Below are 22,143 nucleotides of genomic sequence, written 5' to 3'. Positions count from 1 at the left end.
TGAGCTGATCTGTGCTGAGTGAATGTTGAATGACGTGTGTATGTGTGAGTCTTGGCTGACAGTTTAGGCATTTCTAGTGTTGTCTTGGCCACCAATACAACAAGACCCTCAGAAGTTAAAGTGGCTTACTTAGCCACTTTTTCATCATGTGTGTGTGTGTTCGAGCGTTACAGAAGGGTCTTGGTGCGAACATGTGGAACCAGGAAGGTCCCATTTTAAGGTTTGGTTGTGCCCATCTGACAGTTGGTTCTTGGTGTGACTATGGATGTTCAATGGACAGGGCCTTGTTTAAGCGTGTGTAGCTGCCAGGGTGTGTCAGTATTCCTGTTTGGCTGTGTTGTGAGAGGTAGGTATTATGTGATATCATCGACTGTTAAATTCTACTCCATACCTCTAAACATTTTATTTTTATACTGTATTGAGGATTTGCTCTGTTCTGTGTATTGTATTGTATTAACCCCCTTTTTCTTTTTGACACCCACTGCGTGCCCAACCTACCTGGAAAGGGGTCTCTTTTTGAACTACCTTTCCCAAGGTTTTTTTTTCCCCTACAAGGGTTTTTTTGGAGTTTTTTGTTGTCTTCTTAGAGAGTCATGGCTGGGGGGCTGTCAAGAGGCAGGGCCTGCTAAAGTCCATTGCAGCACTCCTTATGATTTTGGGCTATACAAACAATAAATTGTATTGTTTTGGTGTGAGCATGTGGTGTGTGTGTGTGTGTACCAGGTGGGACATGGTGTGAGTTTACAGTGGGTATTGAAAATAATCATCCCTCTCCAAAGTATTCACATATTGTTTGCTTTGCAGTCTGACATGAAGACACACACAACAAATTATGTCACCATTTGTATTTATTTAATGCTTATATAACATACAAGTGAAAGATAGAATAGCAACGGTTCAGAAAAAAAATAAACCGAATCACAGAGATGGTTAATGGATCACCGCCTTCTAAAAATACTTGCAAATTCAATCAGGTGTAACTACCGTATATACTCGCGTTTAAGTTCTCCTGCGGATAAGTCGGGGCTTGATTTTACCGTATAATTTCCAGTATTTTATAATGTCGGTCATATAGTGGAATGCGGAAGACTCACGCTATTGTTCCAAGAGATTATGATATGCGAACACCCACCTGAGAAAGTCACCACGGAGCAAAGCCGGGTCTCCTAACTGCCTCAATAATCGTGCAATTGAAATATTGCAAGGACAGAGCAGAATTCAACAGTAGATGATGTTAGGACAGAAGGTTCACCTTCCAACATGACTTTGACCTGAAGCAGAGTTGGCCACCCAGTGACTAAGGAGTCAGAGCCCAGACTTAAACCTTAAACCTTGGAGGCCACCAACGGTTACCATTTAATCAGGATGAGCTTGAACGGTTCTGTAAAGATGAGTGGGCAAGACATTGTAAAGTCTGGATGTACAAAGCTGGTGGAGAAGAATCCTAACAGACACAAAGCTGGAATTAAAGCAAAAGGTGGTTCCACAAAGTACTGACACCATTTAGGTGGGGTGTGTGGGCAGGCGGCAGGTGGTAGGGGTGATCCTTTAACCATCTCAGTGATTCAGAAAAAAAATAAAAAACAGAACTGTTGCCATTATATCTTTCACTTGTATGTTTTGTGTTACTTTGAGCAAGTACAGCTGGAAAAAAATTTTTGTGTGTGTCTTCATTTCAGCCTGCAGAGCAACAAAATGTGAATATTTTGAAGGAGGCGATTCTTTTCTATACCCACCGTACATAAATGTTGATGTGAGTGTCCGCGTGTGCCACAGGCAGAGCCCTGATGCGGATACTTGGGTTGACCGGGGTCTTGAGTTCCATATTTGTGTTTTGAAAGTCTTCTGGGGTCCTGGCATAAGTGTGTGTAGTGGTCTGGTTTTGGTGTGGGTGTGTGGGCGCAGTGAACAGCTGCTCCATTTTGGGTCTTTGCCATTTATTCTCTGCCAGCCTATGACCACCCCACTGTCTGTCTTATCTTTTTCACCAGAATCTTCTCATTCCTGGATGTGGTGACGCTGTGCCGCTGTGCCCAAGTCTCACGGGTAAGCCCTTCTGAAAATGCCTTTGTTTCATCGCGTACCTTCATCTTGGGTCAGTCAGTGTTCTGATGAATTTGAGCTATTTTGTTTTTTATTTTTCCTGTAGGCATGGAATGTGCTGGCACTGGATGGTAGCAACTGGCAGCGGATTGACCTTTTTGACTTTCAGAGAGACATTGAGGTGAGGTGGTTTTGGTGTTTGGTGAGTCAACAAGCAGGAAGATGAACCCCATCTCTGGTTGTTTCTTTAGTTCCCCTTGCAGATCTGCATTAATTCCATTGATATCTATAAAGTGTAGCATTTACTTGTACCTTTGGTGTTTATTTTGTTAGCGCCCCCTCACATAAACACCCAGTATTCCCATGTCTAGACCATAGGCACAGCCCTGTCTGTAGTTGGTCCACTGAATCTTCACAGCTTGTGTTGCTCCTCAGGGTCGTGTCGTGGAGAACATCTCAAAGCGATGTGGAGGCTTCCTGAGAAAGCTCAGTCTAAGGGGTTGCCTTGGCGTTGGCGACAGCGCGCTCCGGTAATGTTGGCTGCCGGCTCTCCTGGGTTTTGGGAGGATTCATAGAAAGAACTTTATAGCTGGACAGTTGACCGCATCTTGTTGTTTCCCTTCTACTCACAGGACCTTCTCTCAGAACTGCAGAAACATCGAGGTCCTCAGTCTGAATGGCTGCACCAAAATTACAGACACGTGAGCAAAAAGGTCCTACTGTTCTGGTGCTGATGCATGCCAAGATGGTGCTAGCATATTCCATAGCATCAATTCTGCAGTTAACGCAGAATTATGGGTTGGGAAGTTTTGGAAAATCCCAAGTATGTGAGTGACGTTTTGAGTTTTTGGCGAGGAAATGGCATTTGGTTATCCGATGTGGTCTGGGTGGTCCAAGCATGCAGTAAAACTAGGAAGGACAGGGAGGGAGGGAGGGTGCCAGAGGACGGGCAATACTCTTTGGAAGGGCTGTTGGAGGGGTAGCCAATGAGCAATGACCCAACAAAATTGAGGGTTTTAATGGAAGTGGACAAGAGTGGCCAGTCAGCAGTATGGTAGCAAAGGTAAGTGCTTACGGGATAGGCAGTTAGCACTGCATTGAGCCAGCAGGGTTTTTTTATGGGGGTCTCAGTCTGTAAGGATTTCTAGCTGAAGTGAATTTCATGTACCATCTGTGAACACGTCAGAGTTGGCGTCGGGCGGCCCAGCGGCACGTGTGTTTACGTGCTTGTCTGGAGGCGATTAGAGGTGCTGGAGATGTTTAGCACTTGTTAATGGAACTTTCTTCTGTCTCCAGCACTTGCTCCAGCCTCAGTAAATTCTGTCCCAAACTGAAGCAACTGGACCTGGCGTCCTGCACCTCCATAACCAACCTGTCCCTGAAGGCACTCAGGTGGGCAGCACACACCTACACATGTCTTTCCTGTTTGCTGGTCACATGCTCATTTTTTTTTTTTTTTGTGTTTTTTTTGTTAATAGCGAGGGATGCCCTCTACTGGAGCAGCTCAACATCTCTTGGTGTGACCAGGTGACCAAGGATGGAATCCAGGCTCTAGTCCGATGTTGCCCGGGGGTCCGATCTCTCTTCCTGAAAGGCTGCAGTCAGGTAAGCAGGCTGTTATTGGGTAGATGCTGTGGTGAATGTTGCATTGGGATCATCAGGATGGCCAGTGTGGGGAAGATGAGAACATGCGTCAATTAACTGGATGGGTAACCAGAAATCTCAACCTCCTTTGCTTTTGGCAAGAGCAGTAATTAGCAAAATGTGATTAAGGCTCCTACTTTACCTTATGCTTCAGAAATCTGACCACCAAGTTAACTGACTTGTATCTGGGCAACAGACACACACCTGTTTTAAAGGAATATGCGACCCCCGAATTTTTTTTTATGTTAAATAACCCATATAGTTTGTAGTGAAGACCAAGAAAAATATTTAATGTTAAGATTTTTGTGGAGAAAGGCAATAACAAAGTTTCTGATAAAGGGGTCCCAATGGTGACCAAAAACAGACAATACAAAAAATGTAAATGGAAAACCTCATAAAGTACTCCGGTCACATAAGGACGGAAGGGCAACTGGAGTCACACAAAAAAAAAATTTGTAGGGTGCCAGCCTAGCCACTTTATTTTAATTTGTAAAAGTGAACAAAAACACAAGCTTGGTGGCGCGACAGAAATGAATCCTGTCTGTCGCCTTCTCAATCAACTCGGCTCACCTTAATAAGCAGCCTGCTTGAGCAGGTCAGTCATGGGGAGTACCGACAGGCAGAGGTTTCTCCTCTGGGGACGTCTCATTTTTCCAGTGTCCCACGGGCGGAGTGCTTCTGGGATGCAGTGAATAAAGTTCAGATGCCCTCATGGGGGCGTCTTTTCAGCACTGCAGGGAGAGGAAGTGATGACAACAGTTAGCGATGGCGCCACCTCTCACCCCTGTTGTGGTATTGCATGCCTCATCAGAGTCTGAAAGGTGATCTTGAGATGCCCATGTGTGACACCACACGTCAAGCCATCCTGTCGTATACTTGCGGTTTGTATTTATTGCTAAAAAGTTTGTTAAATAAGTGAAAGCAGTCTCAACGGGAGCCCCTTTACATGAGTTGAGCTTTTGAGTTGAACACCTGACTGTTGAATGATGAATGGGTCAGTGGGGGGGGTGGGTTGGTTCTATTAAATTCAATAATGCAATCTTCTTCGTCTTTTGGCTGCACCCATTAGGGGTTGCCATAGTGGATCATCATCTTCCATATCTTTCTGTCCTCTACATCTTGTTCTGTCACCCTCATCACCTGCATGTCCTCTCTCGCCACATCCATAAACCTTCTCTTAGGACTTCCTCTTCCCTGGCAGCTCTAGCCTTAGCATCCTTCTCCCAATATACCCAACATCTCTCCTCTGCACATGTCCAAACCAACACAATCTCGCCTCTCTGACTTTGTCTCCCAACCATCCAACTTGAGCCGACCCTCTAATGTCCTCATTTCTAATCCTGTCCATCCTCGTCACACCCAATGCAAATCTTAGCATCTTTAACTCTGCCACCTCCAGCTCTGTCTCCTGTTTTCTGGTCAGTGCCACCGTCTCCAACCCATATAACATAGCTGGTCTCCCTACCGTCCTGTAGACCTTCCCTTTCACTCTTGCTGATACTCGTCTGTCACAAATCACTCCTGATACTCTTCTCCACCCATTCCACCCTGTCTGTACTCTCTTTTTCACCTCTCTTCCACAATCCCCATTACTCTGTACTGCTGACCCCAAGTATTTAAACTCTTCCACCTTTGCCAACTCTACTCCCTGATCCTCACCATTCCACTGACCTCCCTCTCATTTACACTCATGTATTCTGTCTTGTTCCTACTGACCTTCTTTCCTCTCCTCTCTAGACCATATCTCCACCTCTCCAGGGTCTCCTCAATCTGCTCCCTACTATCGCTACAGATCACAATGTCATCAGCAAACATCATAGTCCACGGTGACTGCTGTCTAATCTCGTCTGTCAACCTGTCCTTCACCATTGCAAATAAGAAAGGGCTCAGAGACGATCCCTGATTTAATACCACCTCCACCTTGAATGCATCCGTCACTCCTACCACAGACGTCACCACTGTCACACTTCCCTCGTACATATCCTGTACAACTCTTATGTACTTCTCTGCCACTCCTGACTTCCTCATACAATACCACCGCTCCTCTCAAGTCACCCGTGTCATATGCTTTCTCCAGGTCCACAAAGACGCAATGCAACTCCTTCTGGCCTTCTCTAAAAAAATTCAAAAGTTCAATGCCATGTGTTTATCTGTATACCCGTATGTGTTGATGAAGGCCCTGTTTGACTCGCTAACTGACTGACAAGAAATTCTTGGCTATTTGCATGCAACTGAAGGAAAAAACAATTTTCACTAATAGATCAATGGCATTGCCCTGTGGCCAAGAACATTCCACCGTCACGAAAAAGTCAAAGTTAATTGAATGGGGAAACAAATTGGAGAAAATCGAGATAATGTGTAGCATTAAATGCTTAGAAAGTTCCATCTTTTTGCTTGTGTGTGGCAGTTACAGACTGGCCCAGTTGGTTGCATGTCTCGCTGCAAGTCGTAGTTTGAGTCCCAACTGTATCCGTATTTATTTATTTTATTTTAATCTTGATCTTGTGTTTTTCTGCAAAGTATATGCAGAAATATACTACTTAAGTCAGTCAGTCATTGTCCTACCCGCTATATCCTAACACAGGGTCACGGGGGGGGTCTGCTGGAGCCAATCCCAGCCAGCACAGGGCGCAAGGCAGGAACAAACCCCGGGCAGGCGCCAGCCCACCGCAGGTCACACACACTAGGGACAATTTAGGATCCCCAATGCACCTAACCTGTATGTCTTTGGACTGTGGGAGGAAACCCACGCAGACACGGGGAGAACATGCAAACTCCACGCAGGACTACTTAAGTGATCACAATAAATTATTAATCTAAACTTATTCTTTTTCACTGAAACAATATTGGCCCCCATCTCTCTATTATTAAAAAAAAAAAATCTTGAGACGAGACTTTTTTTTTTTTTCGTGAGATTAGACGTGATCTTTTGAAGAGGGACACTTTGACGTCCCGCGAGACGGTCAAGTCACGTCAAACTTGCATCCTTTGGAAGCAAGTCCTGTGAGACGGTGACTTTTGCAAGTCATGCCCTACTTACAACCATCTAACCTCTCAGTTGTTGGAACGTTTTTGGCAGACACACTTCCTGTGTTCTCAGCTCTTAAAACGTTTATACGTTCTAGATGACACGTCAACGACTAAGCGAAGAAGAAAGAGCAGCGCGTCAAAACGAAAAAAATGCAAAAAAGAAAGCAAATTGTGCCAAGAAATTTAACCACACCTGGGGCCGGAAGAAGACAAAGTAGAACATCATAACGAATTCAAAAATGTTGGCGCCATACACATGCAGAGCAGGTTAGAGATAATGGAAGTAGGAAAATTCGAAAGTCTCAAAAAATGATAGTAAAGATCACATTAGCGCAAACAAATGGAAATTATTACTCGGTGAAATAACGGAACAGCGAAAAGAGACCGAATAGTGTTTGAGGATGTCTGGGGGAGAAGAGAGCCAAGGCAGTGAGACAAAATGACAGCTGCTGTACAGGCTCTTAAACGTTTAAAGTGCCGCACGATGCAGATCACATGGCACAGCAAGCTAGCAGCTGACTGAGCAAAGAGGAGGTAAAAAAAAAAAAAAACCAACAAACTATTTGTTCCCATTATATCACCGTTTAAGAGGGGGGTTTCAGAGGAGCGACCGTGTCTGCTTGGGGGGGGCGTTCATCCCCTCTCTTCACAATGGCGCGTTGGCGAGTGAAGCTCCCTAGTTATTCTAAAAAAAAAATTTAAAAAAATTCAACATTTTATACAGTTCGGTGTTTACTTCTTACCATATCTTGTGTGTTAAAGTGTGCATTTTTTTATGTAGTTGTCTCACAGCATAACATTTTTGGATTTCCTTTTAAATTTTCCATTTTCATCTGCTTTATTCTTTAAATTAAACTGATTACATTACCAATGTTCTTCAAGAAATTAGAACCATCATTGTCTCTATCAATCCCGCATTGTTCTTTATTAGATTTCACGTCTCACTTGCTCCTGCACATTTATGGAGCCGTTAGTTTTAAAATTAGAACTGCAGCTCATGAGCACGTTATTAGTATTCTATAAATTTCTCTGTTCCCGTTTGTACTGTCATGATAACTGCGTTGTACTTTCCGTGAGAGGAAATAAAACCAAAATGGCTTGCAGAATGCTTGGCCTTGCATTAATGTAGAGCCATGGGTTAGGAGAGGGCTGAACTGTTAAGCTTCGTCTTAAAGTTCTTTTGCCTCCAAAGTAGTTAAAAGTTTGTTTAAAAGGGAAAAAAAAAAAAGTAGATGTTTCCCTAGCACACACATTTGTGAACGTCCTTAGAAAGATTTAAACGAGAACAGGCCATTCGGCCCAACAAAACTCGCCAGTCCTATCCACTTAATTCTTCTAAAGTAACGTCAAGCCGAGTTCTGAAGGTCCCTAAAGTCCTCCTGTCTCCCACACTACTTGGCCACTTATTCCAAGTGTCTGTGGCTCTCTGTGTAAAGAAAACCCACCTAACATTTGTGCAAAGTTTACCTTGAGGAAGTTTCCTGCTGTGTTCTTGTTGATCTCATTTTAAAGTCCCAGTCTCAATCCAGTTGTCTAATTCCTTTCATAATTCTAAACACTTCAATCATGTCACCTCTTAATCTCCTTTTGTTTAAATTGAAAAGGCTCAGCTCTTCTAATCTTTCTGTATAAGTCATCCCCTGCAGTCTGGAAATCAGCCTAGTTGCATTTTTCTGTTACGCGGTTTAAGAGTTAAACATGCTGGCTATTGACGAGCTCCTTACAGGTCTAATTTATCTTTTTTTTTATGATACCAGCCTTTAAGGATGATGTGCTGTGCCGTCTGCCGTGTGTATGCTGTAGCTATGGGCTGAACTTGGCTTGTGGTGGTCTGGCCCTTTTCTTGTGTCCATGCCTTAACATAGTCTACATTTGCTCTTTTTGGGTGTGGGCTTTTGCCGTGTCTTCTGCAGCTTGATAATATGTCGCTCTTTCTCATAAACGGGGTTCAGCACAGAGATTCCCTTCTTGAGGTAATGTGTCTTCTGCCAGGTTGGTTCAGTCACTGGCACAGACCTTGGCTTGGAGTGAATGGATGTTCAGCAGGATTTCCAGGTGTTCAGCTTTAAAGAGAGTAACCCACAGGGCCAATCAATAGCAAATGTATTTATATAGCACATTTAATACCAGCAATAGCGGACCAAAGTGCTGTAAGAATAATACAGTACAAAATCCAATAAACTTCTCGGACTTGGCTCGATAATTAAGTTAAAAGCCAAGGAAGAATAATGTGCCTTAAGAAGTGATTTTAATATTGGCAAAGTAGGGGCCAGCTTAACATGAAGTAGTAGCCCATCCCACAGTCTGGGGGTTACAACTCCAAAGGCACAATCTCCCCAACACTTTAGTCGTAATTGCTTCTGGTGGCCCCTAAATCATCAATAGACCCGAGTGCATCCTGTTTCCCCTGATCATCCTTGAGATGTTTCTGCAGCTTCATTGGAGTCCACCTGTGGTAAATTCAGTTGATGTGACATGATTTGGAAAGGCACACACCTGTCTATAGAAGGTCCCACAGTTGACAGCTCATGTCAGAGCACAAACCAAGCATTAAGTCAAACGAATTGTCTGTAGATCTCCGGGACAGGATTGTCTCGAGGCACAGATCTGGAGAAGGTTACAGAAAAATTTCTGCTGCTTTGAAGGTCCCAATGAGCACAGTGGCTTCCATCATCCGTAAGTGGAAGAAGTTCGAAACCACCAGGACTCTTCTTAGAGCTGGCCAGCTGGCCATCTAAACTGAGCGATCGGGGGAGAAGGGCCTTAGTCAGGGAGGTGACCAAGAACCCGATGGTCACTCTGTCAGAGCTCCAGAGGTCCTCTGTGGAGAGAGGAGAACCTTCCAGAAGGACAACCATCTCTGCAGCAATCCACCAATCAGGCCTGTATGGTAGAGTGGCTAGATGGAAGCCACTCCTTAGTAAAAGACACATGACAGCCCGCCTGGAGTTTTCCAAAAGGCACCTGAAGGACTCTAAGACCATGAGAAACAAAATTCAGGCTGTAATTGCTGCCAGAGGTGCATCGACAAAGTATTGAGCAAAGGCTGTGAATACTTTATATACATGTGATTTCTCAGTTTTTTTATTTTTAATAAATTTGCAAAAACCTCAAGTAAACTTTTTTCACATTGTCATTATGGGGTGTTGTTTGTAGAATTCTGAGGGAAAAAAACGAATTTAATCCATTTTGGAATACGGCTGTAACATAACAAAATGTGGAAAAAGTGATGCGCTGTGAATACTTTCCAGATGCACTGTAAAAGTTCAGGGAGGTAAGAGGAAGGTAGGCCATTCAGGGTTTTATAAGAAACAATAAAATCAATTATGAAATGTGCAGGGAGACCAGCATAGGAAAAATGTGCTCTCGCTTGTGTGTCCCCATTAAAATGACGAGCCGCAGCATTTGGGAGCAGCTGTAAACATGGGATAGATGCCTGGCTGGCGCCAACAAAAAGTGCATTAAAGTAGTCAAGTTGGGACTAAATAAAATCAGGTACACTTACTGGCCACTTTATTAGGTACACCTGTTCAACTGCTTGTTAACGCAAATATCTGATCAGCCAATCACATGGCAGCAACTCTGTGCACTTAGGCATGTAGATAGGGTCAAGACTACCTGCTGAAATTCATACTGAGCATCTGAATGGGGAAGAAAGGCGATTTAAGTGATTTTGAACATTACATGGTTGTAGGTGCCAGATGGGTTGGTCTGAGTGTTTCAGAAACCGCTCATCTACTGGGACTTTATCACTGCACAACCATCTCTAGGGTTTACAGATAATGGTCCTAAAAAGTAAAATGTCTAGTGAGTGGCAGTTCTCTGGGCAGAAATGCCTTGTTAATGCCAGAGGTCAGAGGAGAATGGCCAGACTGGTTCAACCCGATAGAAAGGCAACCGCAACTTAAATAACCACTCGTTACAACCAAGGTATGCAGAAGAGCATCTCTGAATGCACAACATGTCGAACCTTGAAGAAGATGGGCTTACAGCCGCAGGAGACCACACCTGGTGCCACTCCTGTCAGCTAAGAACAGGCAACTGAGGCAACTATTTGCCAATAGAAAATTGGAAAAAGTCACCTGTTCTTTTGAATCTCGATTTCTGCCACAACATTCGGATGTTCAGGTCAGAATTTGGCGTCGACAACGTGAAAGCATCCAGGGCTCCATCCTGCCTTGTATCAATGGTACAGGCTGTGGTGGTGGTGGTGTAAAGCTGTGGGGGATATTTCATTGGCACACTTTGGGCCTGTTAATACCAACCGAGCATCGTTTAAATGCCACAGCCCACCGGTGTATTGTTGCTGACCACGTCCATCCTTTTCTGACCGCTGGGTGCCCATTGCCACTTCCAGCAGGATAACGTGCCACATCACAAAGCTCAAATCATCTCAGACTGGTTTCTTAAACATGACAATGAGTTTGTTGTGCTCAAATGGCCCCCTCAGTCACCAGATCTCAATCCAACGGCACACCTTTGGGATATGGTGGAACGGGAGACTTGCATCATGGATGAGCATCCAACAAATCTGCAGCAACTGCGTGATGCTGCCATGTCAGTATGGATGAAAATCCCCTGAGGAATGTTTCCACCACTTCGTTGAATCAGTGCCATGAAAAACAAGGCAAAATGAGGTCCAACCCGGTACTAGCAAGGTGTACCTAATAAAGTGGCCAGTGAGTGTATAATTCTTTCTAAATCCTGAACCCATAAAAAGGGCTTATCTTTAGATAAAAGCCTCAGTTGAAAGAAGCTAGTTTTAATTGCCAAGTTTATCTAATTTAGCAGTCACTAGTATTACACCCAGTGGAGGTTTCAGGGAGCTCAAATCCATGCGAGACTCATCACTGATACCACTAGAGAATAAAGAAAGACGCACATCTGTTGATTGGATCCGACTCCACTTCCTGTTACAAGTCCATGCCCCCACAGAGTGTGTCCATCAGAGTGAGCTTCTAGTTTTAGGTGTCTGTTTGTGTGTGTGTCTTCGATAATAAAAGGGTGTTGCCTTAAAAGCAGACCCACACAACATTTCAGTTTCAGTCACTCGATTTAGCGTCCTCCCGGACTGCAGCTGGCTCTCCGCATGTCCATCAGTGAATGTCCCTTGTGCGCTGAAAGCCTCAAAAAAACATTTGACCAACCCCGGCATTGTTCAGAGATCTGCATTGCTGTGTCTCTAGTGGCGTTAATGACGCGCTCCTTCATTTATTCCCCATGCAGCTGGAGGATGAAGCCCTCAAGCACATCGGAGCCCACTGTTCAGAGCTAATCACCCTGAATCTTCAGGCCTGCACTGTAAGTCCCATTCCGGCGCCCACGTCACCTGTGCCCGCCTGCAGATCCAGCATATAACTGTGCAACTTCTGTCCACTAACAGCAAATCACAGATGAGGGACTCATCACCATATGTCGAGGATGTCACCGCCTTCAGTCCCTCTGTGTTTCTGGCTGTGCCAACATTACTGATGCCATTTTACACGCCCTGGGCCAGAACTGTCCAAGGTTACGGTAAGCCTGTAGCACCCATTCTTTCTCAGTGATAGATGTAGATTTTATTTTATTTATTTATTTTTTGACACAAATTTGTGCATCCACCAGGATTCTGGAGGTGGCCCGCTGCTCCCAGCTCTCGGATGCTGGCTTTACCACTTTGGCCAAGGTAAGAGGGCCCAGGGCGTTTTTTCTGTGGTTTACTCTTGGATCAGTCTGTTTCTCATTTTAATGGTCTCCTCCTTTCCTTGCAGAATTGTCATGAACTGGAGAAGATGGACCTAGAAGAGTGTGTCCAGGTGAGGAGGCGAGAGTAGAGTGCAGATCTGTCATCACCTTATATTTCGATTCCTATCCCCAGTACAGCCGCCATGTTGCTCTGGGTACTTTATGCCTTTGCTAGGCCTGTCAAATTGACGGGACACCTTACTCAAATTTCCAACAGTAAGCATGTGCCGTGTCAATAAACTTGCGAGTTAGACCACCCTCTTCCTCTGTGGCCATTTAAGAGCCCCTCAGGTTTAAAGCTGTCTGGTCTAGGCCTGTCTGTGTAGGTAGCTGCTGAGCCCCCTTACCTGTCCTAGCTGGTCTAAATGGTGTGGCCCTGTCTTGAAATGCTTGAGGGTAGGCCTGGGAGTGTCATTTGAGACTACGGTTGCTACATGTGATTGTGCGTGAGTTCTGTTAGTCCATTGATAGACTAACTGGTTAGGCGACTCTTCAAAGATAACCGATGACTAAAATGCTTAGAATGGCATCGTCCTCAACAGCACATTTTCAGTTTCCCCCAAAAGGGTGTATCAATCAATCAATCAATCAATCAACATTTATTTATATAGCACATATTCATACAAAAAAAATGTAGCTCAAAGTGCTTTACAAAATGAATAGAAAAATAGAAGACACAATAAAAATAAACATAAGTCAACATTAATTAACATAGAATAAGAGTAAGGTCCGATGGCCAGGGTGGACAGAAAAAACAAAAAAAACTCCAAAAGCTGGAGAAAAAAATAAAATCTGTAGGGGTTCCAGACCAAGAGACCGCCCAGTCCCCTCTGGGCATTCTACCTAACATAAATCATCATATTTTCATGGAAGGACCTGATGATGATGGTCACGTAGACTTCTGGCTTTCAGTCCATCATTGTTGGAGCATCATGATGCTTTGAGTAGGTGGTGGTGGCAGGCCGCCACCACAAAGAAACCGGAAAAAGAAACAGAAGAGAGAGTTGGGGTCAGTACGGATTTTAGAGCCACCATGAATAGTTATTATGAAGAATTGAACATACAGAGTATCAGGATTATGTTAAAGTGAAGTTATAAAAAGGCCATGTTAAAGTAATGTGTTTTCAGTAGTGTTTTAAATTGCTCCACTGTATTTGCCTGGCGAATTCCTATCGGCAGGCTATTCCAGATTTTAGGTGCATAGCAGCAGAAGGCCGCCTCACCACTTCTTTTAAGTTTAGCTTTTGGAATTCTAAGGAGACACTCATTTGAAGATCTGAGGTTACGATTTGGAATATAACGTGTCAGGCATTCCGATATATAAGATGGAGCGAGATTATTTAAGGCTTTATAAACCATAAGCAGTATTTTAAAGTCAATCCTGAATGACACAGGCAACCAGTGTAGTGACATCAAAACTGGAGAAATGTGTTCGGATTTTCTTTTCCCAGTTAGGATTCTAGCAGCTGCATTCTGCACTCGTTGCAAATGATTTATGTCTTTTTTGGGTAGTCCTGAGAGGAGTGCGTTACAGTAATCTAGTCGACTGAAAACAAAAGCGTGAATTAATTTCTCAGCATCTTTCAATGATATAAGAGGTCTAACTTTAGCTATGTTTCTTAAATGAAAAAATGCTGTCCTAGTGGTCTGATGAATATGTGATTTAAAATTCAGATTACAGTCAACGGTTACCCCTAAATTTTTTACTTCCGTCTTAACTTTTAATCATGTTGCATGCATTGTTCATCCATCCATTTTCTATCCTGCATATGCAATTCAGGGTCGTGGGAGGCTGCTGTCTATCTTGACAATTCTGGGTGCAGAAGAAGAACCACATTTGGATGAGGCATCTTTCTATAATTTAGAGTAGAAGATGAGTCAAAATCACACCTTCTGATGAGCAGGAACAATTAGCGAATTGGCTCTCCTCATTATTTCATGATTACGTTTGGCTGGCATCTACTGAAATTCAAAATTCGGCACTTTATAAGAGCAATGGCATCACATCCAGAGTTGGTTCCTGCCTTGTGCCCCATTCTGTCAGATTAGGTATTTGCACCCTGCATTGGAGGAATGGGTTGATGCATAATTGGATTGAAGAGACACTACGTTAAACTTTTTAAAGACGATGTGTTAATTTCTAAATATTGGTTGGATGTTTTGAGTATCCGAATCATTCATCCATTTTCTAGTCTGCATTTCCCAGTTCAGGGTCACTGGAACTCAGACCCTGGGGGAGTGTGCAAGACCCCCACAGACAGTAGCACCGCACATACAGTAGTCCTGTTCATCACTTTTACCCAAATTTTTATTCAAATTAAAAGTAACTACTTTCCCAATCTGGAGTAGAATAAGGAATCGTGAATAATTTCTCAAATGCCAAGTTTAATTTTAATTAATGGTTTTGTCATCATCAGTGTAAATTCCAATTTCTGCAGAGTTCATTCCATATAATAAGTGATAACCGTGTGTGTATAAGAGGAGAGAGGGGAAAGTATTGTAATGGAGTTGTAATTTGGAAATCGCTCCCTTATGCATGAGAAAGCAGATGTGGATGGGGGCCTCAGCCTTCCCTGGCACAGCTGGTGCAGAGCAGAAACTTGAGTGGAGTGCCAATCGCCAGCAGACCAGTTAGAAGTCATGAAATAACCTAACTGTATGAAAAGCTCATGAAGAAGCGGAGAAGAACAAAATAACACTATTGAGACCTGCCTGGGTGGACACTTGAGCTCTGGTCTCACAAATTTTCCACATCACTCCCCGGCCTATATACAGTGGGTACGGAAAGTATTCAGACCCCCTTCAATTTTTCACTCTTTGTTATATTGCAGCCATTTGCTAAAATCATTTAAATTATTTTTTTTCCTCATTAATGTACACACAGCACCACATATTGACAGACAAAAAAAAAAGAATTTTTGAAATTGTTGCAGATTTATTAAAAAAGAAAAACTGAAATATCACCTGGTCCTAAGTATTCAGACCCTTTGCTCAGTATTTAGTAGAAGCCCCCTTTTGAGCTAATACAGCCATGAGTCTTCTTGGGAAAGATGCAACAAGTTTTTCACACCTGGATTTGGGGATCCTCTGCCATTCCTCCTTGCAGATCCTCTCCAGTTCTGTCAGGTTGGATGGTAAACGTTGGTGGACAGCCATTTTTAGGTCTCTCCAGAGATGCTCAATTAGGTTTAAGTCAGGGCTCTGGCTGGGCCATTCAAGAACAGTCACAGAGTTGTTGTGAAGCCACTCCTTCGTTATTTGAGCTGTGTGCTTAGGGTCATTGTCTTGTTGGAAGATAAACCGTCAGCCCAGTCTGAGGTCCTTAGCACTCTGGAGAAGGTTTTTGTCCAGGATATCCCTGTACTTGGCCACATTCATCTTTCCCTCTTGAATGGCCCAGCCAGAGCCCTGACTTAAACCCAATGGAGCATCTCTGGAGAGACCTAAAAATGGCTGTCCACCAACGTTTACCATCCAACCTGACAGAACTGGAGAGGATCTGCAAGGAGGAATGGCAGAGGATCCCAAATCCAGGTGTGAAAAATGTGTTGCATCTTTCCCAAGAAGACTCATGGCTGTATTAGCTCAAAAGGGTGCTTCTACTAAATACTGAGCAAAGGGTCTGAATACTTAGGACCATGTGATATTTCAGTTTCTTTTTTAATAAATCTGCAACAATTTTAAAAATTCATTTTTTTGTCTGTCAATATGGGGTGCTGTGTGTACATTAATGAGGAACAAAATTAATTTAAATGATTTTAGCAAATGGCTGCACTATAACAGAGTGAAAAATAGGAGGGGGTCTGAATACTTTCCGTACCCACTATAGAATGTTTGTTTATTATTTGTGATTATATTTTTAAAGTGGTTTTGTGGTACTGTACCACTTCAGTAAATTGTGTCCATTGCATGTTGCATTACATAGCATAGAAGTGCATATCAGCGTTGTGAAATGAAGGAGATGATGACTGAGATACAGTTGAAGTCAGAAGCTTCCATACACTTTCACAGATTTTATACTAACAAACTGTAAATTTGGCATATTGTTTGAGATGTCTACTTTGTATGGGACAAAAGTCATTTTTTCCAACAATGCTCACAGACCTCGGAGTATTTCACTTTTTGACTATATCGCAATTCCAATGGGTCACAAGTTTCTGTACACTTTGTTAATATTTGGTCTCATTGCCCTTAAATTGTTTAACTTGAGCCCATTGTGTGTTGTTTTCCACAAGCTTCTTAAAACAAGTTGCTAGAATATTTTGCCCATTCCTCCAGACAGAACTGGCGGAACTGGGACGGGTTTGTTGGCCTCTGTGCTCACACACACTATTTCAGTTCTGTCTGACTGCGGTCAGTCAGGGCTTTGTGATGGCCACCCCAGTACCTACACCATGTTGTCCTTAAGCCATTTTGCTACAACTTTGAAGGTCCTTTTCCATGTGAAAGACCCATTTGTGACTGAGCTTCACCTTCCTTGCTGAGCTCTTGAGATGTTGCTACAGTAGATCTCCATCATTTTCCATCCTCATGATGCCATCTATTTTGTGAAGTGCACCAGTCTTAGTAAAGCACTCCCACAACATGATGCTCCCACTCCTAAGCTTGACAGTTGAGATGGTGTTCTTTGGCTTATAAGCCTCAACCTTTTCGCTTCAAACATAACAATAGTCATTATGTGCAAACATTCATCAGACCAGAGGACAATTCTCCAGAGGGTGAGATCTTTGTCCCCACGTGGTATTGCAGAGTGCAGTCTGACTCTGTTATGGCGGCTGTGAAGCAGTGGCTTCTTCCTTGCTGAGCACCTTTTCAGGTCATGTCGATACAGGACTTGTTGTATTGTGGATATCGGTACTTGTCTACCTGAAGTCTCCAGCATCCTCACAGGGTCCTTTGCTGTTGTTCTGGGATTGAGTTGCACTTTTTGTGCCAAAGTCCATTCTTCTCTAGGAGACAGAAAGCATCTCCTTCCTGGGCGGCCTGACAGCGGTGTGGTCCCATAGTGTTTATACTTCTGTGTTATTGTTTGTACAGACGAATGTGAAACCTTCAAGTGTTTAGAAATTGTTCTCAAGGATGAACCAGAGTTGTGGAGCTCCACAGTTTTTTTTTTTTTCCTGAGGTCTTGGCTGATTTCTTTTGAATTTTCTCATTATGTCCAACAAAGAGGCAGTGAGTTTGATGGTAGGCCTTAACAGACATCTGCATGTTGACTCCAGTTAAGATAATTGGTGATCAGAATCATTTTCTGGAATTTTCCAAGCTGTTTAAAGACACGGTTAACAAAGTGTACATAAACTTGTGACCCACTGGAATTGTGATATAGTCAGTAAACAGTGAAATAATCTGAGGTCTGTGAACATCGTTGGAAAAAATTACTTTTGCCCTGCACAAAGCAGACGACCTAAATGATATGCCAAATTTCATAGTTTGTCAGTATAAATTCTGTGGAGGGGTTAGAAAGTGAGTTTAAAGAATTCAGAAAAGGTGTATGGAAACTTTGAGTTCAGCTCCACATGATGGAGTGCATTAAGACCTGATTAAATGGCACAGCAGTGTCTGTGTCCCCACTGTAAGAGCAGAAGAATCGGATGATGGAAGAAGCACAGGTGAAGCCAACACAAAATGCAAACCCTGAGCCAAGAGAGCAGGAGCCTTAAAGCTAAGGGAGTGTTGTCTAGCAGGAGTGGTACGGTACGGCATGGCATGGCTTAAAACTGATTTGACGTCAAACAGAAAGCTGGAGTAGTGGAGGCACTTGAAGGTGATGGGTCTGAAGTCGGATGAAGTATGAAGTCAGTTTATCAAAGCCATTAGGGTGGCACATTGGTTGGCACTGCTGTCCCATAGGACCAGGATACTGGGTTTATGATCGATTTTTTTTTGGGTTTCAAGACCTGACTTATATGTGAGTATTTACGGTATATTTTAAACCCCCCAAAATGATACCTGAAATATTTTTAGGTTTTGTTTTGAAGGGTTTTCACCATGTTAAACATAAATGACTTTCTCCCGCTGAGACCTTTTTTGGTTATGGGTACCACCATTTGTGCTTTTTGTTGTATCAGTTGCTAGGCGAGTTTAGCTGGCGGAGGCCCGATGGATGCGTGACGTCACACGTTTGGAGGTAATAAACGTTGGCATTGCACATTTAAATGCTCGAGTTTGTAAATGCCACCCACAAGGTCTAGCAATATTGTTGGTTTGAATTCTGGTTAGAAACTTGTTTTCCTCTCTCTTTCACCGTGATCTTGGACCTCTGATTTTTGGCTTAGTTTATGTGTGTATATTTTTTTTTTTGTTTTGAGAATCCCATTTTAGACCCTGTTACTTGATTCTCACTCTCCTGCTTTCAGCCTTAGCTACATTATTTTTCCATGAACTCTGTCCATACTGCTGCTGGCCTAGTGCAGTCCAGTACACTCAATTCTAGGGGTCTTGGACACGGCCACACTCCAACATGTACATTGACAGGATGATAGCTTTGACCCCAGGATGATGGGACTTGTGAGGCAGCAGCACTGATGACCACATTACTATGTCAAGCCCAAATTCATTAAAATTCAGAATATGTTTCCTTACCCATCATGCCGTTCACTTTTGTCTTGAACTGTTTTTTTTTTTGGTTTTTTTTTCTTCACACAATGGTTGCTTTGCTATCCCTGCATTCAGTTGAATTTGCCAAATAAATGTCAGCTACCAGTTACAGGCCGATTGTTGTAAGCAGAGGAGGAGTGGGTTGCTGTTTTGTTGCCCCTTTGGGAGGTGGGGGGTGCTAGGGGTTTAGTCATAAGAAGCTGTGCAACCCAGATGAGGGCATTTAGACCACCAAGGGCATTCATTTAACAGTTGTCAGACTTTTAAACCCAAATGAAATGCCAACAGCACACAGAGTGTGACTGGGGCACTGTGCCCATTGTGGCCCGTATGTTAGAGGAGTTTATTTTTAGACAGGTCTTTTTTTTTTTTTTTTTAATTATTTGATAGCTTGCCCCCCTCTTTCCGCAGACCCTCTCCCTTAACATAAAACAATTTGAACTCTGTGACTTTCTCCAAGTTTCACTGTTGCCTGGTGTGCCATCATTTAGGGAGTGAAGGTGGCATCATTTTTGACCTCAATAACAAATCAAAATGAATGAATCCATTTATCAACCTTGGGGGCTGCTGTGCGTTTCCACCATACCCTCGTCACCACTAAAATGGTCTTTTTTTTTTATTTTTATTCCACCCCCCCAGATTACAGATGCCACCCTCATCCAGCTGTCCATACACTGCCCACGGCTGCAGGTGCTGGTAAGTGCGTCTTTGACCTCTCGTTCGTTCGTTTGTTCGTTCATTCATCCATCCTTTGCTTAGCCCTGTCAGGCTGGCTGCTCTCTTGACTTAACCGCATTACGCCGCGCATTCTCCATCCAGCTGCGTCAGTTGCTAACGGAGTTGTGTTGTCTGAGCGGAGACCACAGAGGCTTCCTGTCTCCTGGTTGCCTCTAATCTAATTGGGCCCATCGTTTCCTGGAGCTGTAATGACTTCTTGGCCTCGATCTTACCCCTGTCCCCCTCCTCCTCATCCTCCTCTTAGAGCCTGTCCCATTGTGAGCTCATCACCGATGACGGGATTCGCCACTTGGGGAGCGGACCATGTGCCCACGACCGCCTTGAGGTCATCGAGCTGGACAACTGTCCCCTCATTACAGATGCTTCACTGGAGCACCTGAAGGGTTGCCACAGCCTGGAGAGGATCGAGTTGTACGACTGCCAGCAGATCACCCGTGCCGGTATCAAGAGACTCAGGGTAAGCAGATACCCAAGGAGGGTGCAGCCTGTACCTGGCATGGGCACTGAGGAGAGGAGCCTGGTGTTCTGTGACTTGGTGGATGGAGCCAAGTTAACAGTTTAAATATTCTTATTTAATTGACGTGCATCTTTTTATTTTTATTTTAACTCTCCCTCTCTCTGTCTCTTTAGACACATCTCCCCAATATCAAAGTCCACGCTTACTTTGCACCAGTGACCCCGCCACCCTCTGTGGGGGGCAGCCGACAGCGTTTCTGCCGTTGCTGCATCCTGCTATGATGCTGGAAAAAGCACCTTGAACCGTGGAGGTCTATAAATATTGTATAGCTGTGCAACATTGAACCAGAGAGCGACCCAGAGACTTGTCTGCAGATCTGCGTCACGCTGCTCACCCTCTTGCTGTCTGACAGATCAGCCCTCTTGGGAAACAGTGTGGCGTCCCCTGCAGGTTAGAGTGCGCAATGAAACCTGCCCTTCCACCATACCCCAAACCCCCACCTTGACCCATCTTCAGTTGACCACCAGGTGGCACCGCCTGTCTTCTCTGCTGCTCACTGTCATCTGGCTGAGTCGTCCCACCCATCTTCTGATAATCCATATATTTTTATAAAAAGATTTAAGGACAAGAATTTTGCATGCAATGATCCAAAATTTTATATATAAATGTGTAAAGCAAGCGCAGGTGTCAGAGGACCCTTCAGTTTAGGGTCGGGGTGGGGGAGGGAATTGGTCACTCGTACGAGGTTCAAGTGGCCAGGGGTCTCGATTCCATGCAACCATTAGCCTGAGCTGAACTGGCACGAGTCCCACCAGGTGCCCAACAGCAGTGGCGTGTGTTTTTAGTAGGAAGGACTGGGCTTCACTGTGGCAGTTTAGCTGCTCAGATTGGTAAGTTGGTGACCAGGACAGGTCGGCCTTCATTAGGTGTAATAAGCCAGCAGAGCTCAGTATTAATTACCCGGTAGCTGAGGCTAGGGGGTCGTCTTTCCCCATACTGCGTCAAGAGATGTTGGAGTTATCCAAAAAAAAAAAAGTTATAAACTGTTGTAAACACAAAGAAGAATAAAATGGTGAGCAACAGGTAAGCCAGTTTGAATTGAAGTGGAGTTCTAAGTTACGTTTAAAGAATCGAGACCCGGCAGCACAAAAGCTGCATGTTAATTCTAGAACTTCATGCACTGTGGCCAGTGCACCACCAGAGGGTGCTGTCGAATCTTCAATGCTATCTAATTCCTACAGGCCATTCCTTCCAGAATGGTGCAGGTTTTGAAGGTCAGTGAGGTAGTTGGGGTGGCAAAGGAGAAGGCAAAGAGGAAAGACTGACAGAGGCAAACTCCCGACAAACCCTTTAACAGGCTAAAGTTTAGTAAGTATTCCAAAAAAATGGAGCAGCTAAAAGGGGGAAAGTAAGGGTTAAAGGGGCAACAAATCCATTTTATGACTGTTTGCTTCAGCACCAACCCCAGACGATTTTTCCAAGAGTAGCCACTGGCGAATATGTCCATTCTGTCTGGGGCATGTTGGAGAAATAAGCGTGCTCAATCGAGGTTTAATTACCGGTGTTTGTGTTTTTGATGTCATTTTTTTAATATATATATATATAATATAAATATATACATAAAATAATCAATATATAACTGTTAAGATTGTTATTTTACTTTTTTGTTTTCTGATAAACATAAGTAAAAACCATGGAAAAAGACCAGATGTATTTGTGAGTGCTTTGGTGAAATTTTTGCTTTAAGATGCGCCATTTGGTCGGAGTACGGTGCCTACCGGTTTGGAGCTTTTAAAAGATTGGTTTCAACTTTTATTACATTGTACGGGTGTCCCGAAATGCTGTTATCGCATACCCCGTGGGGTCAGAGGGCAGAGTCAGCCATCGCAGGTTAAGGGCCCAATGGA

General features: G+C 43.7%; 1 protein-coding gene across 1 annotated transcript in view; it reads left to right on the top strand.

Annotated features, from left to right (window-relative positions):
* The window catches only part of fbxl20 (F-box and leucine-rich repeat protein 20), a 38,216-nt gene extending 16,907 nt beyond the window's left edge, over window positions 1-21,309 (top strand). The window contains exons 3-15 of the mRNA XM_039739402.1: window positions 1,992-2,046; window positions 2,150-2,224; window positions 2,479-2,573; window positions 2,676-2,744; window positions 3,340-3,435; window positions 3,522-3,648; window positions 11,944-12,018; window positions 12,101-12,231; window positions 12,322-12,382; window positions 12,468-12,512; window positions 19,681-19,737; window positions 20,024-20,236; window positions 20,410-21,309. Of these exons, the coding sequence (XP_039595336.1) occupies window positions 1,992-2,046; window positions 2,150-2,224; window positions 2,479-2,573; window positions 2,676-2,744; window positions 3,340-3,435; window positions 3,522-3,648; window positions 11,944-12,018; window positions 12,101-12,231; window positions 12,322-12,382; window positions 12,468-12,512; window positions 19,681-19,737; window positions 20,024-20,236; window positions 20,410-20,517 (1,207 nt within the window). The 3' untranslated portion in view covers window positions 20,518-21,309. The remainder of the gene's footprint in view (window positions 1-1,991; window positions 2,047-2,149; window positions 2,225-2,478; window positions 2,574-2,675; window positions 2,745-3,339; window positions 3,436-3,521; window positions 3,649-11,943; window positions 12,019-12,100; window positions 12,232-12,321; window positions 12,383-12,467; window positions 12,513-19,680; window positions 19,738-20,023; window positions 20,237-20,409) is intronic.
* The last annotated feature ends 834 nt before the right edge of the window (window positions 21,310-22,143 follow it).

Source organism: Polypterus senegalus, chromosome 17 (genome assembly GCF_016835505.1).
Source record: "Polypterus senegalus isolate Bchr_013 chromosome 17, ASM1683550v1, whole genome shotgun sequence".
In the NCBI taxonomy this organism is placed as follows: domain Eukaryota; kingdom Metazoa; phylum Chordata; class Cladistia; order Polypteriformes; family Polypteridae; genus Polypterus; species Polypterus senegalus.
This window is presented reverse-complemented; position numbering and strand designations above follow the sequence as displayed.